Source organism: Polypterus senegalus, chromosome 14 (genome assembly GCF_016835505.1).
Source record: "Polypterus senegalus isolate Bchr_013 chromosome 14, ASM1683550v1, whole genome shotgun sequence".
Taxonomy (NCBI): Eukaryota; Metazoa; Chordata; class Cladistia; order Polypteriformes; family Polypteridae; genus Polypterus; species Polypterus senegalus.
The window spans coordinates 63,837,155-63,856,375 of record NC_053167.1 but is presented as its reverse complement, the minus strand read 5'-3'; the positions used below and the strand labels follow the sequence as shown (position 1 = coordinate 63,856,375).

At 39.6% G+C, this 19,221-nt stretch overlaps 1 protein-coding gene across 1 annotated transcript in view; it reads left to right on the top strand.

Moving 5' to 3' along the window:
• Positions 1-11,170, top strand: part of bcl10 (BCL10 immune signaling adaptor) — a 52,249-nt gene extending 41,079 nt beyond the window's left edge. Inside the window, exon 3 of the mRNA XM_039734874.1 lies at positions 7,487-11,170. Coding sequence (XP_039590808.1) covers positions 7,487-7,866 — 380 coding nt within the window. The 3' untranslated portion in view covers positions 7,867-11,170. The remainder of the gene's footprint in view (positions 1-7,486) is intronic.
• The last annotated feature ends 8,051 nt before the right edge of the window (positions 11,171-19,221 follow it).

Genomic DNA, 19,221 nt, shown 5'->3' with positions numbered 1-19,221 from the left:
GTTTTTTTTTATTTAGTCTTCAAAAGTTATCTAAATACGTTATAGAATGTCGCATAACCACATTGTTTACTGAAAGAACAAATTAAAACAACTGTCCTGGCAAACATTTTGCTTCATATTGTACGTCGAGCTGTACTCCATCTATCAGTGTTTGTTTTTTTGTGTTACAAAAGATTACATTTCTATCAAACTATTAATTAGGATTCTGTCTGTTTTTTGAAAAACTGCCTAACTTGGCATTTCTCCACATAATTTTTATGTTCATTATAAATGATAGATTCTCGTGGTGCATATACCATAATCATTTTACAAAGGCAAAACTTTTTCTAGCAGCAGAAAGTTTATGAAGTTAACACCTGATGGTAAAACACTAATTACAAAATGGTATTTCTATTCCTTATCAGCAATGTTATTAGAGTATATCTAAGAATGTACAGCTTTTTTGACCCAACATTTTTTTTCTAGCAAGTTCATAATCACGTGCAGTCAAAATATTTTTGACAGGCAAGTAGATACAACAGTTGGCCCAGTAAAAGAAAATGTAATATAACAGTTTAATAAAATATTTATTACCAAGTCAAATAATATATGGGCTGGAACAAATTTATAATGGATATACCATAAACGATATTATACATTGCCAGACTGTATCTAATATACAATATATATATATGTAAGCTCTTAGAAACCCAGTTTTGCAGTTTTTTTCTCTCAGAATGACCACTTTATGCTTCAAATCTCATTTCCCATATTCAATGCTAAATCCGTGGTTACTAAATCTTGCTTGTTTTTTTAATACATATTTTCACTTTTCTAAATGTGCCAGAAGGTTTTGTTGTTTCAGTATAGGATATCATTCAGAGTAAAACATTTATTCACTTTTACATAATTTTATTTCTTGCACTAATATTGCATAAGTACAGAGGAAAACAAGTGTTACATTTTATGTAATTTTTTAAGCCATCTATTATGTTATTGAAAATAAATATCAGTGTTCAAAGGGATGTTTTTAGGCCAATTGGCAAACCTAATTTAAGCTGCTGTGAGGTAGTGAGGGTGAGTTAATGTGTGTGCCCTGTAGTAGGCTGGCAGTGGCACCCTATCCGCAGTTGGTTCTTGTCTTGTGCCTGATGCTGTGAAGATACTGGTCTGGATTCTGTGACCCTTAACTGAAATAGGTAGCTATAAAATGGAAGAAAAGGGGGTGAAATCATTTTAGAAATGCCCACTGCTATTCTTCATCCATCTTTGCATCTTTTCCCTTTCCAAAATACGCCTGATGTTGGCCAACACTATTACCTTGTTGCCATCTTTTACTTTGCCTTTCACCCACCAAGCAAATATTCTGGGCCACTCATTGGTACACTAGTCACATGAAGAAAGTGATACATGTACTCAAGATGTATCGACCAAGCCCTGCTGATGATGGTCAAATAAAAAAATCCTGTTTTTATACAGTAACTATACTTATAATCTGTTTTTATTCTAATTTTGTCAGTCCACACTTACATTTTTAACATTTAGTACTGAAAAATATTTTAAATAGTGTTTGGATTTTACACTTTTATGAGTTACCTTGATAAGAGGAGGGTTGCAGGATGGATGGGCTTTTTCCAGTGGCTAGATTAGAAAGAGCTTTGGCCACTCCTGGAGAGCCAAGTAGGCTTCCTACTTAAAGAAGTGTCATGGTGTTGAGCTTCATCTGAAGTCTATAGCTGAGACTTGACAGAAAAAGGGGAAAGCAAGCAGATTGCCAACAGTTCCTTAGAAGGAAGCAAACATGTTGGATTAAGGTGCCACTATTCTCCAAATTAGAAAAATGCAGTTCAGCTGGCAAGCTAGCCTAATACCAGATATGAAGATGAAAAGACCTCCCATTTTACATTTCTTTTGTATTCTGTGATACACTGAGTTACACAGGTTACATTTTTGATCTATGGTTTAGCTACACTGTGTTATCAAAATTTAGGAAGAATTTTGTGCACCCTCAGGTCCATGATCTTCTGCCAAAAGCTACTGTTATATACCTTCAATTACGCTTCTAGCACTTAGTGACCCCCTTCATTTCTCAGTCATGTATTGAACAAAGATTAACCAAGGTGAGAATGAATACAAATTTAGAAGGCAGGCTATTAACCTCTGAAAAGCAAAGATGTGGTCTGGAAAATGCATGGGTCAAAACAATGAACTTGTGAACATAGATCAACATAAAGTCTAGAGATATATTATAAAAGGTAACCGTCTGGGGAAAAGCAACAACTGTACTAGAGCAATCACAGTTTTGGAGAATTGTATATTTCAGAGTCTTAAAAAATATCAACACTGAGTGAGGTCCAAATAAAGAGCATACCTTTTATGTAGCACTTCAGAAGGATAAGCTATTGTAGCCTCGCCTGGCCATCAACCCCAATACGGGCAAAAAAGAGTCTGCATTAAGTAGTTAATGTGACTTGCTCTACCCAATGATGATAAGAGAAAACCTGTGGGATCACTAAACACTACCTGGTGCCTGGATCTAGTTAGCCTTCCGGTTTATATCGACTAAAGAGGATATTTAAAAAAAAAAAAAAAATTGTTGGTTATGGGCTGGATGTGGAATTGGAAGAGGATTTTTTTCTCTCACAATGTCACAATCGAAGTGCGTTTGTCTGATCTGTCAATCTATCATTGCTGTTCCAAAGAAGGAAAATGTGGAAAGGCACTTTCGAACTGTTCATAACAACTATGAAACTGCCTTCCTTCCGAAAAGCGATCTGAGAAAGAGAAAGGAGAGGGAACTAAAATCGCAGTTGAGACACTATGGAAGGCGTGTGCACAACTTGACAGCATACGCTACACAGAGCAGATTGAAAATTGTCTGTCAGACTTTATCTAGTGGAAAAAAAGTAACGATTCGAGTGTTGCCCAATGTAGCGGAGTAAGAGTAGCATTTCTTCTTCACAAATGTACTCAAGTGAAAGTAAAAAGTATGGTGCAGTAAAACTACTGTTAGAAGTACAATTTTTTTTTAAAAAGTTACTCAAGTAAATGTAACTTGTTACTATCCACCTCTGATACTCAGTATGTGTATACTGTATATATATACAGTAATCCCTCCTCGATCGTGGGGGTTGTGTAGATCATTTTGACCTGGTCATTTTAAAAGTAGCTTGCAAGCCAAAAAAGTGTGGGCACCCCTGCTGTAGGCATACCATACCAAAACTGTCTTGGCTCTGACAAGGTTACAATACAATACAATACAATACAGTTTATTTTTGTATAGCCCAAAATCACACAGGAAGTGCCGCAATGGGCTTTGACAGGCCCTGCCTCTTGACAGCCCCCCAGCCTTGACTCTCTAAGAAGACAAGGAAAAACTCCCAAAAAAAAACCTTGTAGGGGGAAAAATAGAAGTAACCTTGGGAAAGGCAGTTCAAAGAAAGACCCCTTTCCACATAGGTTGGGCGTGCAGTGGGTGTCAAAAAAGGGGGTCAATAGAATACAATACAATACACAGAACAGAACAAATCCTCAATACAGCATAAAAATAAAAATTTTAGAAGTACGGAGCAGAATTTAACAGTAGATGATATCACATAACTGCGGTGGGTTGGCACCCTGCCCAGGATTGGTTCCTGCCTTGTGCCCTGTGTTGGCTGGGATTGGCTCCAGCAGACCCCCGTGACCCTATTCGGCTTCAGCGGGTTAGAAAATGGATGGATGGATGATATCACATAATAAGATTTGGATATTTTTAGAGTCCTGAGACCTTTATCCATCAAGCTGCCTCCCCCCATTTGGCCATTCCACGGCTGAAACAGTGCTGGCCAGCCAATCCATGAAAGGACCCCTCTTTCCCATGATTCCTGTGATCCTCCATCAGGGATGACTTTACCATAGGCAGGCAAACAACTTGGCAGGTGGGCTGTGGCACCAATTGCCACATTTGAGTACCGAGAAAGAAACAGAATAGGTGAGGGTTAGTATTCAAATTATAACTGTCATGTTACTTATGTTTTAGTGCTAATGACTAACAACAGAGATGCAGTCTGTACAGTTAATCAGCAGCTCTAGTCAGGATATGCTAAACTGAAGTAGTGAGTCTTCAGCCGGGATTTAAAGGCTGAGACTGAAGGGGCATCTCTTATAGAAGCAGGCAGACCATTCCACAGTTTAGGGGCCCTGTAACTAAAAGCTCGACCTCCCACTGTTATTTTATTAATCCTTGGAATCCTAAGCAGACCGGCATCTTGAGATCTTAATGTGCTCAGGTTTGTAAGTCATGATAAGTTCAGACAAGTAAGCGGACCTTGGCCATTTAATGCTTTATATGTTAAAAGGAGGATTTTGAAATCTGCCCTAAACTTAACCGGGAGCCAGTGTAAGGATTTAAGAACTGGAGTTATGTGTTCATATTTTCTTGTTCTTGTAATAATTCTTGCAGCGCTTTTTGGATTAACTGGAGGCTGTATAAAGAACAGTTTGAACAGCCAGTGAACACCGCATTGCAGTAGTCAATCCTACTAGAGATAAATGCATGAATTAATTTCTCAGAATCCTGTTTATTTAGAAAGCCTTAATTTCCTAACATTTTTAAGATGGAAGAAACATGTTTTGGACAACTTTGTAATATGTGCTTTAAATGACATGCTAGAGTCAAAGATAACTCCTAGATTGGGCTGATTCAGTAAAATTAATTGGGATTCCAACTGAGTTAAATGATGACAAAATATTGCTGTGATCAGCGTCATTCCCTCCAACAATTAACATCTCTGTTTTATCTGTATTTAAAGACAAGTAGTTCTCATTCATCCATTCCTTTAATTCACTAACACAACTAATTAAAGACAACATCGAGAAACTTCATTTGATTTAAATGAAAGGTATAACTGGGTGTCATCTGCATACAGTGAAAATTAACATTATGTTTCCTAATGAGAGATCCCAGTGGAAGCATGTAAAGTGAAAACAGTAAAGGTCCCAGTACTGAGCCCTGCGGGACACCATATTGAACTTCTGTGTATAATGATGGAGTACTGTCAGCACATTTCTGTACATATTGGAATCGATTTGATAAATAAGAACTAAACCAAGCAAGCAGGGGCCTGTAAGCCCAACATCATTTTCTAGCCTGTGCAGTAAAATAGAATGGTCAATGGTGTCAAATGCTGCACTTAAGTCTAACAACATAATTACAGTGGAGTTTCCTTCATCAGAGGATATCAGAATGTCATTTACAACCCGTGTTAGTGCGTTTCTGTACTATGACCAGTGCGGAAACCAGACTGGAATTTCTCAAATAAATTGTAATGTGTAAGGTGTGACTGAAGCTGACTGGCGACTACTTTTTCTAGTATTTTAGAGAGAAATGGTAAATTTGAAATAGGCCTATAATTATTTAGTATGTGTGGGTTTAGGTCTGACTTTTTAAGTAAAGGTTTAATGACTGACACTTTTAGTGCATCAGGTACGTGCCATGCAGTAATGAACTATTGATAATGGTTAGAATAGGCGCTGCAAGAACATCCATTGCACTTTTTACTAGTTTTGTTGGCACTGGATCTAGGGAACAAGTAGTGGGCTTCATTTTAGAAATTAAAGTTAAGACTTCCTGCTCAGTTACAGGATTAAAATTACTAAAGTGCTGAATGCAATGTGAGACAGGGTCTGCTAAGCTAGTATTTGGTTTGTACTGTGATGCTGAGATCTGGGATCTTATATTTTTAATTTTCTCATTGAAGAATTTCATAAAGTCTGTACTGATAATACCTTTGGTATTTTGCACTGTTGATCTGAATTCCCATTTGTTAATTTAGCCACTGTTCTAAACAGTACCTGAGGATTTTTATTATTGCTATCTATTAATGTAGAATAGTATTCTGAGTGAGCTTTAAAGAGAGCTTTTTTATATTTAGTTTAATTTTTAGAAGTGATTTGCATTTTGTTACAATGAATTATTCCAAGGCCTCCTCCTCGACCAGAATCTCTAGACTTATGAAGGAACGAGTATCCATCTGGTGACGCCTCAGCTAGGGGAACAGTGTCATATTTACTAAGCCAGGTTTCAGTCAGAAGAAACAGATCAGATTTTGTACTTAATATAATATCATTTACTAAAACAGCTTTAGTGCCAAGAGAGCGAATGTTCAATAAACAGCATTTAAAACTGCATGGTTCTTTCTGAACTGGTGATATATTTTTTGTTTTAATTTGAAGTAAATTTCTATTACAGATGCCCCTGGTGGAGGGTTTGGTTTTAGCCTTGGTCTAATTATACAGCTTATTTTTTGGTTGTCAATTAATTTATGGTTTGTATCAAGACTAAATTTACTGGATGCCCCACGACAAGGGTTTTGGGTAACAGCTTCAGGATAGTAACAGGTGGGATAAACAACAGCCTGTGATTTAAGATCACATGACTGCGGCCTGGATGGTGCTCTAATCAGTCAACCAGGCAGTTTTGCTGCCATATTTTGGGATAATACATAAGATCCCCTCTAGTTAGGATGAAGACCATCTCTTTTGAAAAATCCAGGCCTTTCCCAAAAATCATCCCAATTGTTCACAAACGTTGTGCTTTTATTTTTCACACCAGGTTTCTAGCCAGCAGTGAAGGGAATGCAATCTGCTATAAATCACATCCCCTCTATATAATCTTGGTAAGGGACCAGATACAATTAAATTCTGACATTTTCTTTTAGCTTTGGTGCATAGAGATGAAGTTCGCTTTAATACTTCAGATTGCTGTAAATAAATATCATTAGTGCCGACATGCAGCAATAAAGAAGATACTTCATCGTTGGCGACACGGTCCAATGCGGCCTCTATGCCAGAAATCTTGGCCCCTACGAGGCACTTAACATTAACTGCTGGTTTAACATAGTTTGGAATTCTAACATTCTGCACTATGGAATCGCCAATTATGAGCACTTTATTATTCTCAGTTTCCACAGGCGCGCTGCAGAGAGCTGAGAACCTGTTCTGGGATCCGAATTGGTGACCTGGGTGCTGGGGGACTAAATTTTGGATTCTTCGACCCCCGTCTTACTGTTACCCACTCACCCTGTGGCTAAATTGGTGCTGCTGACTTCGGCCGCGCACTGACTACAGTGGGACCTGGAGAGACTGAAGCCGAATTGTCTTAACAAACCAAGTCGATCCAATTTTCGGTTTGCCTAATCGCTATCAGATTCCTCACGCGGTCCTCCAATTCGCGTATTTTCGCGTTCTGTTGCCTTGCCTTTTGAAAATCAAATCTTACTTGAGAATACTTCAGTTTCTTAATCTAGTTATTCCTTCTAATATAACTGATGTCATTACATCTGCAGTAGATCTTTCTAGATTTTTTTTGTTTTCTGATTTCTTGCCATAGTACTGGACATCCTATGGTCTAAGCTAAGATGTGAACTTGTAGACTACATGTGTTTCATCTGTAATGTAGAATGGCTGTATGTGTTTGTATGTTTCTTACACTTGTGCTAACTGTATTTCAAATTTATTTTTTCAGCTGGAGCGTCCTGTAGCAGCTATACACCTCCTCGGTACACAGGTGCCATCAATGATTTATCCAAAACACTGTCTGATGCGCCCTTCTTTGACACTGGCATAGACTCTACATCACTATACCACCCAGAAGGAGAGAGGAGTCCAGGCACATCCACGGTGGTTTGCTTGATGAATTTACCATCTAACCCAGCACAGGAAATGAAAAGCAGTACATTAAGCAGCAACTGTCTTTCATCTTCTACTGTCCTTCCAAAGCCCGGAGACCCTGGGGCTCCATCACTTCCAGATGAACTGCAGCCAGAACCAGAGGGAGCCTCTGGGAGCAGTACTAGCGATGCCCAATTTCAGCCACTCCGGTCACGATCACTGTCACCTCCGTAAAGAATTTGACCCACTGTGTCCTTTACGTGAAACTTGATTCCAGGTTTTGTTACTATTGTTAACCGAGTGGTGTTTGCTCATTTTAATATACTTGTTTTAACAGACATGGAGCTTCTGCAATTTTAATGAAAGATGGGATGTAAAGAATGCATTTATTCACTCTCAAAAAGTAGAATAATTGCATTTATTCTTTGAAAGCCTAAACTATACTTACAGTATTTTACATCCTAGTCCCCTGCTCACCTCCACTGTTGTAAGGTGTGATTATATTTGGAGGTGCAACTTCGGCCTGTAGTTTATTTTTCTCTCCTTTTCGATGGTTTTAGGATAACATGAAAGAAGCTGGAGCTATTTACATAGGCACATCTAGTGTCTAATGAAAATCGAATTATCATTGCTACAGACTTTAAACATTGATACATTACACTTTTAAATAATAATGGAAACTTTAAGTGAGGGGTTTACACTGTGTGATTTGTAGTATTTTTAATAATGTATTTTGTCAAACTAGCTATTTTTGCTCTGACAGCAATGTAAATGGCTGCTATCCCAAATCGCATATCCTGGGACTTTCAGCCTCTTTTTCTCCCCCAAGTCAGTGCAGTTTGTTACCAAAGTTTCAGACCACTGAAGCTGACTGGTGTCACTGGAACAGCCTGGCAGGACCAAACTAAAAACCTGTGACACTCTGAGCTGCTTGGTGTACTTGGAAGGGTGTCTGTCCTGTAACATACTAACAATAGCACCATCTGCTGTAAACCTTTTAAGAAACAGAAATATTTTATTTGTTGCTAAATGGTATTATAGACCTGGGGTATGTCGAAAGAATGGAGCGCGTCTTATACTTTACCTACAGTTTTAAATATTTTTAGAGGTTTAAAAGATTAGAAATTCTATCGAGTGCTCTCTTTAAGAAGACAGGACTCTTTAATAAAATATGAGTTCCAGAGACACATGACAATTTCTATTTTATTATTTTGAGACAAAATATTAAAGTGGTTTATAGCAAAACTTAAAACCTGCAATTTTCTTCTCAAAAATACCTTAAATTGAAGCCCAATAACAGACCTAATAAACGCCACTCCCATAATTTGAGATTAAACAGTCCTAACTGAATTTCTGTCCTGTTCACTTGACCGTTTCATGAGATCTCATTAACACCGCTGTGGCAGCAGTAGGACGCTCTCCTGATGTGAACACGGCGGGTTTCTCTTCTTTCACTGTGACAAGTGTTTGTTCCGCTTTACCCATTTGCCTGATGCGTGTCCAAAGTGCGGTTCACTCTCGGCATCTGCACTGCATTTGAAATGGTTTTATAATCTAAAAACTTGGAGGTAAGCTGCTGTTGAAGGGAGGCAAAGCCTGACTATCAAGAGGACTTAAACGTTCTGTCATCCTACTGAGGGTATCCGAAGAGACAAAAAGGACAAATAAATGTAAAATGATCTCGCATGTAAATAAAAGTGAGAGTATTATTTAATAAAAGATTAAGGCACTAACACTGTAAACATCAGCATAGGTTTTAAGATTTACTTATCACGAATCACAGCCCAGAGCATTTTTACAGAGATGGTAATACTCATAGATAGACGTTTACAGTGTTTCAGAAGATTGCTAAGACTGAAACTTGGCCAGTTTCAATGAAGCCATTTTTGTCACAAAACCAAACTTCGGTTGGTTTCTAATCTTGAAATTTGATCACAGATAATTATTGCTAGAGATATATATATATATATATATATATATATATATATATATATATATATATATATATATATATATATATATATACACACACACACATTGAAAATAGATCTGTTGACAGTTGACACAGAAGCAAATTCAAATTGTAATGAGTTTGAGTATAACACACTGAGCAGTGATTGTTTGAAACCAAAATGCATAAAAGCTTAATTTCGTAAGCTCAGATTCCTGAACACGCATCATCTATTGTTGGTTTGGACCCACTGATGCCAGACCAGCTTAGCATCTTCTGTTAAGCAGCCGTGGTGTGACTGCGAAAACTCCTTAAAGTTAACAGCCCAAGCAGAAATTGAGGTGGGCCCTGTTTTACAGAATGCTAGCACTCCCACCTTGTCCTCTTTCGGAACTTAAACACAGGAGAACCATAAATTAAAACTGGCTTTTCATTTGAAGGCTGACTGTATGCTCTTTTAATAAATGGCACTGCACGATAATTGGACAAATCAACATGTCAGCGACGTTAACAAGCTCACTTCATTTCTGACAGGAGCCAGGAGGTTTGCTAGTAAGTATACAGTAATTAGATCATCTACCATAGATTTTAATCACACATTTTACATCATGTTCATTGTTTTCAGTGATGCAGGTAAATGGGAATATCAAGAAGCTGCAATTTGCCACAATACCTTAAGAAAACGGATGACTTCTATTATCTGCCCCTTTTGTGCTACTATATTCTTTGTTTGTTTACAGAATTAGACGGATGTTTTACACGATGTGTCTCTCTATACATTATTGCCTTAGTTTTTGCTGTTGTACATGCTTGCTTACATTTGTGTTCAAAGATATTTTACATTTTCTGAAATTAAAATAGTGTAGTAAAAAAAATAATGCAAAGAGCACCATACATTAAAGTGAATTATGTTGTTTTCCCATTGTGTGCGTTTTAGATAATTATGTTGTCTTAGAGTACATTGTGCTCTGTAAAATGATTTAACTTTGTGCATCACTTACGTACAATAACTAATAGTTTCCACAGTGTCGCACAGTCCGCATATTTTTATTCCTGGAAGTTCGGTAACCTTCTCAGTGAAGGATGCTTGCTGCTGTTATACAGCTATCAGCTTCACTTCCTTTTCATAAATGCAGAACTCGATGGGTCTGTATCATACACTTATTAGAAAATGGATTCTAGGTTGCTGATATTTTGTTGCCCTTCCTATTGATGTGTAAAGTCATTTTACTAAAAAGGTTGACAGCTTATGCCAATAACACTTGTACAATGGCCCTTCTGATCTGCACGGTACTAATTGTCTGTATTACTTTCTGTGAGATAGAGTATATTTTTAAACAAAAAAAATCACTACTTTTTATTGTATGTTTGTGCCATACAGCTAACATATACAGTGTAAAGAAATGGCATGTCTTACGTTAGCTGAAGCTCAGAAAAGCTAAAAAGGTGAAACTGCGAGAACTGAGATTACTGATGAATGTATTATTAAAATATATTATTAAATAGTTTGTATTTCTTAAATGATGGTGGAATGTCATTTACCAATTTTGATATTCTTCTACTAAAATAAAACATTTTTTCACCTACGGTGCACTTTTTGGCTATTTTACTAGTTATTTTCCACTTAAGGAGCACTTAAATATTTTTTACCTTAAGGCAGTTTAAACGCTTGGAGCACTCAGAGTGCCGCTTTTTATTTAGCAAGATATCAGAAGAGAACACACATGTTTGTCAGTAGGAGCCCATAAAGCTCAACAGAACTGGTCAGTTGCTGTCGATGTGAAGGAGACCCCCATTGATGGTTTGTCACTACTGGGAGTATCCACAGACCACGGCCTGCAGAAACATTTTCTAGCATTTCTGTAAAATAAACTGCTAGGGATCCACTGTCTGTGCCCCAAGCCCTCACTGTAGGTCGTATTTGATTATTTATTTATTTTGATTATTACCCATGTGATGTTAAGGATTTCTACCTCTGTTTAGTCTCCTTTTTTATCTTTTCTGTTTTTCTCTTCAAGCATATACAAATAGTAAATAACACATCTAAGCACATTTTCTTCAGTGCATTTTTTGATGATAATGTGAAAACCAAAATTGCATGTGTTTCAGATGGGTGGCATGGTGGCTCAGTAGTTAGGACTGCTCTTTCTCAACTTTGAATCTTTTAATCCTGGCCTTACACGCTGTTCTCACGTTCTCCTTTCTGTCTAGGTACAACAATCTCCTTGCACATCTTTTGGATTTCTGTTAGCGTAACATGTAGTATGGTGTGAATAAGCGTGTCCAGCAAATGAACTGTGGCCCCCACCTTGAGCCTGGGGTCCCTGAGATTCTGAATTGGAATAAGCAGCTTCTGAAAAATCAAGAGATTTTGATTAATTATTTCTCAGTCAAATGTTCCGGTGTCAGACTACTCCGGCTTGTAAATATGTGGCCAAAGCTGCAATTAGCCAAGTCATCAGTGTTATTCTTTATTACAGCAGACATGTTTCATCTGGCAATGTTTTGAAAAACTGACTTAATGGCTACCAATTCTTCATGTATAAAGACAAATACTGAACTGCGAATGCAGCCAAGGGATTAACACGTGGGGAAGAAAGTGAAAAGTGAAAGACCTTGCAGTGGTCAAGCCAACCACACCATCTTTTCAGTCGTACAGTATTTAAATAATGGGAGTGTGACACAGAATTTCCAAGGAGACCACTTCATCATGTCTTCCCTGATATCAGTCACTGGTTGCAGTCCACGAGCAGGGGAATCAATCTAAAATACGCGCAGAAAGAAATAGACTGGAGACCTGTATCTGTGGGACTGAGGTCTTACAACGACTGGAAGAAGAGGAGCTCTTGAAGAAAAATCTACACAACACCCACTAGAGGGCCCCATTGGGCTATGCCGAAACATGCTGCTGGGCCACGGCTTCTGCAGAAAGAAAAGACTAGAATGTGTTTCCTCTTCTGAGTAGAAACAGAAAAGAATGTTTCCTCAAGCATGCATTTTCTGCGGTCTTTATAACTGCTCTCTTTCGGATATGTGGAGCAACAAACAAAGATGTAAAAAGTTTAAAGTTTTTGCGGAGTGGCTCCAAAAGAGTGCTGAATTCCATTGCTGTCTGGCAACCCGCATTTGAATTGTCTGCAGTCTTACTTTTGAGGCAATCTGTTCAGCCTTAGGGTTGTTGCCATAAAAAGTGCACACAATCCTACGAATGGCACAGGCCCTTGGGAGCTGGCAGGGTGAATGCTTGCCATGTGCAGAGCAGCTGGTAGACCTCCAGATGCACAATAAATACACAGGTGCCAGTGGGTTAGTGCTGTGCTGCAAGCAGAGGCAAGTGGCAAGTTCACCAAGCAGAAGCTCTGGAACAAAACATCAAAATAAAGCAAACTATCACAAGCAATGAGAGCCGCTGCCGTACAATACGGCAATCCTGCAAAATCCTCATAAAATGAAACCAAACCTTCTTTATTTCACTCCATTTAACTCTGGGAAACATGTAAGGCCCTGGACAAGGGTGCACTCAACCTGTGTGAGGAAAGTAAAAGTACACTAAGATAACCTAAGCAAGTACAGGGAGAATATTAACATCCTAAAGTATGGACAAGTTAAACGACTTCAGTGACTTGCTCAGGGCTACACACTGGTTCGGCAGCAGAGAGTGAGCTGGCAACACTGTGGTGTCCACCTCCCTCTGGATTGAAGAATGTCACAAATTGTCAGAATCTGAGGATAACCCCCTGCTGCGATCCTTTGGCTCATTTTATATCTCATGTCAAATATGTAATACAGTAGTGAATTATTTATGGTTCATCAGCATCTCATCTTCCTATCCTTGGATTTGGTTGTGGAGGAAATGAACCTGCAAGATTTTGTTGTTCCAGGTAAGATATATTGTAGGGTTCCCTGATAGCAAAACCACTGGGATTGGGAGTTATTGCTGTCATGGCTGCTAAATGTCTTTGTGATCTGATACGGAAGCCTTTTTTAGGATCCTGCTCACTCGACATTGCCCCGAGTGCAATGGACAACACGTTTTTTCATAAGTAATACTGACATACTGTATTGCGATCATTTTTTTTGTGCTCAGCATCTGACGCCTCTCCTTTCTGTGTCCAACACTAGTCGGCTGGCATTCCACCTGGCCTCATATCACTTTCCTACTGTTGCAATGTCCTGGTGAATCCTATCATCGTGTTTACTGCTGACTACACCAAGATGAGCAGGCAAGAAGTCCAAGTGAAAATGCCGAAGATGAATCTTTAGCATCATATTGTAATTCATGGTTTTTTGTGTGTGAATCATGTTGTCCACCAGCTGGACGTAGTTTGTTGCTCGGTAGTTGCCAAGAAAATTCTGAACGACTTCCATGAATGGCTTCACTGTGATTGCCTCTGGTCCCACTAGCAGATCTTTAACTCACTTGTCATTGACAATGCACCTTATTTGTGGATCAGCAAAAATGCTTTCTTTCATCTTAAGCATCAGTTATTCATGGAAACCACTGTCTCAGTCATTGAAATCCATATGTGTTGCATCGTGTGCCAATACAGGCAGCGGATGGACAAACGCAGAAATCTGCCTAAGTTGGCTAGTCGACAAGGAAGAGATCTATTTTCATTTGCTGCCCAAATCAAGCATCTGGCGCAACAGACCATTGCCAAACTTACCAAAGATAACATTGATGGTGAAAGCATTGATGGAAGAGGAAATTGGCAAAATGCCACCCGTGTCATAAATGGAGTAGATTACTGTACATCAGACGAATCGAGTACTGCAGAAAGTGTGACAGAGAAGACGTCTTCTGCTTGTCCTCCTTGCCCACCTCCTCCCACTGCAGATGACTACAAGCTTCTTGACAGTAATGTGCTGAGCAACCTGACGGCCTTAGACCCAGGTAGAAACAAGGATGTGCAGTATTTGAAGAGAAAAAAGTAAGTAATAACATTGGGGTCTCAAAATATTTCCATATTAGATGTTAACACCACAGTGGTTTTCCTCCACACTGCAACAAATGGGTCAGGTAGAGTGCGGCTTTAATTCAGACTCTAAACATTTGTTTGACTAATTTCTGACTTCAGAGGAGAGGCAAACGAGTTTGAAACACAGGAGGATGTATAACGCTGTCTTAATGTCCTGTCCTAAGTGGTCCGTGGGGTCCAGCAAGTCTTAAATAAATAATCGTGCTTCAATTGGGTGCGAGTGTGCACGAGCTCGCTCTGCTCTGTGGTTACTTGAGGTGCTTGGCCGATCACGCCACATACACGTGCGGAGGCGGGCACATCAGTCGGCTGCCTCGGAGGTAGCGGCGTCGGACCGGCACCCAATTAGAAAGCAGAAGAGTTAAAAGGAGCCATCGCGGAAGGACGAAGGGAGGAAGAAAATTAGAATGGCCAAAGAGAGAAAACAGAAAGATGGATAGAAGAATGAGAGAATGGAGAACGGAGGTTAAAATGAGAGAAAGGGGGAGAGTGACTGTGCTTGAAGAGTGCAGGTGGGTGTTTGGGTGAGACCCTTGGAGCTGCAGGAGCCAGAGGCTGTTGGGGGGTCTCCTATTGAACATTTTCCTGGGAACAGGAGAGGCCTGAAATGCAGTGTCACCCAGTTGGGAGCCGGGCCTGTGAATGATGGCTGACTGCACCCGTCAGTCCACTAGGGGAAGCATTGGGGCTCATGACTTTTAACAGAACTGCCTTTTAGATTTTAACCTCGTTTGTAAGTGATTACTGCGGGGGGCTGGCGCCCTGCCCGGGGTTTGTTTCCTGCCTTGTGCCCTGTGTTGGCTGGGATTGGCTCCAGCAGACCCCCGTGACTCTGTAGTTAGGATATAGCGGGTTGGATGATGGATGTAAGTGATTGTTTACTTGGATTGTTTTTAACCTCCACAATCGTAGTTTAATGGATTATTTATTTAAAAAGAAGAATTGTACTGCACTTTTTATTTGGAACACTGGTTTGGTTTATGGTCATTTTAAATAAAAGCACTTGAACTCTTTTTGTGCCTACCCCTTGCTTCATGTATGAGTCCACATTTGCCCGGCTCATCTCAGTTATGACTATCAATGGCCACGGGTTCAAGAGACTCCCTAGAAACTATGAGTGTGGAGCCCACCTGCACTGTCACAGTACAACCTGCCATTTGATATTTGAAACCAAAAAAGGGCTACATTCTCACCACGGCTAAATTCCCATTTTTTCACTTCTACGTGACAAAGATCTAATTTTTTGGAGAAGTATGATTAGCAAAAAAATTTTCAGCAGTCCAACTTTATATGAAGGGCAGGCAAATACAAACCGGATTCCAAAAAAGTTGGGACACTATACAAATCGTGAATAAAAACTGAATGCAATGATGTGGAGGTGCCAACTTCTAATATTTTATTCAGAATAGAACATAAATCACGGAACAAAAGTTTAAACTGAGAAAATGTATCATTTTAAGGGAAAAATATGTTGATTCAGAATTTCATGGTGTCAACAAATCCCAAAAAAGTTGGGACAAGGCCATTTTCACCACTGTGTGGCATCTCCCCTTCTTCTTACAACACTCAACAGACGTCTGGGGACCGAGGAGACCAGTTTCTCAAGTTTAGAAATAGGAATGCTCTCCCATTCTTGTCTAATACAGGCCTCTAACTGTTCAATCGTCTTGGGCCTTCTTTGTCGCACCTTCCTCTTTATGATGCGCCAAATGTTCTCTATAGGTGAAAGATCTGGACTGCAGACTGGCCATTTCAGTACCCGGATCCTTCTCCTACGCAGCCATGATGTTGTGATTGATGCAGAATGTGGTCTGGCATTATCTTGTTGAAAAATGCAGGGTCTTCCCTGAAAGAGATGACGTCTGGATGGGAGCATATGTTGTTCTAGAACCTGAATATATTTTTCTGCATTGATGGTGCCTTTCCAGACATGCAAGCTGCCCATGCCACACGCACTCATGCAACCCCATACCATCAGAGATGCAGGCTTCTGAACTGAGCGTTGATAACAACTTGGGTTGTCCTTGTCCTCTTTGGTCCGGATGACATGGCGTCCCAGATTTCCAAAAAGAACTTGGAATCGTGACTCGTCTGACCACAGAACAGTCTTCCATTTTGCCACACTCCATTTTAAATGATCCCTGGCCCAGTGACAACGCCTGAGCTTGTGGATCTTGCTTAGAAATGGCTTCTTCTTTGCACTGTAGAGTTTCAGCTGGCAACGGCGGATGGCACGGTGGATTGTGTTCACTGACAATGGTTTCTGGAAGTATTCCTGAGCCCATTCTGTGATTTCCTTTACAGTAGCATTCCTGTTTGTGGTGCAGTGTCGTTTAAGGGCCCGGAGATCACGGGCATCCAGTATGGTTTTACGGCCTTGACCCTTACGCACAGAGATTGTTCCAGATTCTCTGAATCTTCGGATGATGTTATGCACAGTTGATGATGATAGATGCAAAGTCTTTGCAATTTTTCGCTGGGTAACACCTTTCTGATATTGCTCCACTATCTTTCTGCGCAACATTGTGGGAATTGGTGATCCTCTAACCATCTTGGCTTCTGAGAGACACTGCCACTCTGAGAAGCTCTTTTTATACCCAATCATGTTGCCAATTGACCTAATTAGTGTTTATTGGTCTTCCAGCTCTTCGTTATGCTCAAATTTACTTTTTCCAGCCTCTTATTGCTACTTGTCCCAACTTTTTGGGGATTTGTTGACACCGTGAAATTTTGAATCAACATATTTTTCCTTTAAAATGATACATTTACTCGGATTAAACGTTTGATCTGTCATCTACGTTCTATTACAAATAAAATATTGACATTTGCCATCTCCACATCATTGCATTTAGTTTTTATTCACAATTTGTTTAGTGTCCCAACTTTTTTGGTATCCGCTTTGTATCTCTTTCTTAGCATGTAACGCACTTTTCTGCACTTTTCTGTTTATCCAGCGGGAATTTCTTTTGAAAGTAGCGAGACTCTTTAGTTGATAAATTAAACCACAGTACTTATTCGTATCCAGACTACATTGTTAGTAGCAGTGCCACTACCCTTAGGTCACCACAGATGTTCCAGTTGTAGATGTTGTGCTACATTAAGAAAGGAAATCACAAAAACAGGATTTTCAATAAAACAGGACATGACAGGAACATTTAAAGGTGATTTTTGTAAGTGGCAGGCCAGAATCCATGAGCTGCACCCCAGTCGTTTTTGTTGTCTGGTGATATCAGTGAATGAAGTAACTTAATCTGGACCTCATCTGTCTTGGTGGCCTTCCTGTATTTATTGATTTCTCGGTACTCAGACTCGCAGGCAATTCAAGTGTTGTGCTATTGTACGAAAATACTGTATTATTAAAACGTGTGAAAAGAACTGCAAGTGTGTTTTGTAAGAATGCAGGTACAATGGACAAAAGTAAGTTAGTTAGCCGTTAACAATGAGGCAGTGCAGCTTGCTTCAGTTGTTGCTCCACGACTTTGGAATGACTTGCCTCTTCACATCAGGTCTTCATCCTCTATCGAGGTTTTTAAAAGTCGGCTTAAGACCTACTTGTTTTCTTCTCTCTTTCACTGTGTATAATGGGATTGTGGTGGATGTTATAATTGGTTGTTTTATTAATTTGCCTTCGCATGATTGTTTGTATTGTGTTTATTTTAATGCTTTTTTGTACAGCACTTTGGCACAACCTCTGTTTTAAATGTACTTTTATAAACAGAATAATCTGATCTAATCACAGTTCTACATACACCGCGTTCCAAATTATTATGCAAATTGTATTTAAGTGTCATAAAGAATAAATATTTTGTTTTTCAATTAAACTCATGGATGGTATTGTGTCTCAGGGTTCTTTTGATCACTGAAATCAATCTCGGACACCTGTGATAATTAGTTTGCCAGGTGAGCCCAATTAAAGGAAAAGCTACTAAAGAAGGATGTTCCACATTATTAAGCAGACCACCATTTTCAAGCAATATGGGAAAGAAAAAGGATCTCTCTGCTGCCGAAAAGCGTGAAATAGTTGAATGCCTTGGACAAGGTATGAAAACCTTAGATATTTTAGCATGATCATCGTACTGTTAAAAGATTTGTGGCTGACTCAGAGCACACACAGGTTTGTGCAGATAAAGGTAAAATGAGGAAGGTTTCTGCCAGACAAATACATCGGATTAAGAGAGCAGCTGCTAAAATGCCATTACAAAGCAGCAAACAGGTATTTGAAGCTGCTGTGCCTCTGGAGTCCCGCGAACATCAAGGAGCAGGATCCTCCACAGGATTGCAGTTATGCATAAACCTTCTATTCGGCCACCCCTGACCAGTGCTCACAAGCAGAAACAGCTGCAGTGGGCCCAGAACTACATGAAGACTCATTTTCAAACAGATGAGTGCCGTGCAACCCTGGATGGTCCAGATGGATGGAGTGGTGGATGGTTGGTGGAGAGCCACCATGTCACAACAAGGCTGCGACATCAGCCAGGAGGTGGCGGAGTCGTGTTTTGGGCCGGAATCATGGGGAGAGAGCTGGTCGGTCCCTGAAGGTGTGAAAATGACCTCTGAAAAGTATGTGGAGTTTCTGGCTGACCACTTTCTTCCATGGTACAAAAAGAAGAACCGTGCTTTCTGTAACAAAATCATCTTCATGCACGACAATGCACCATC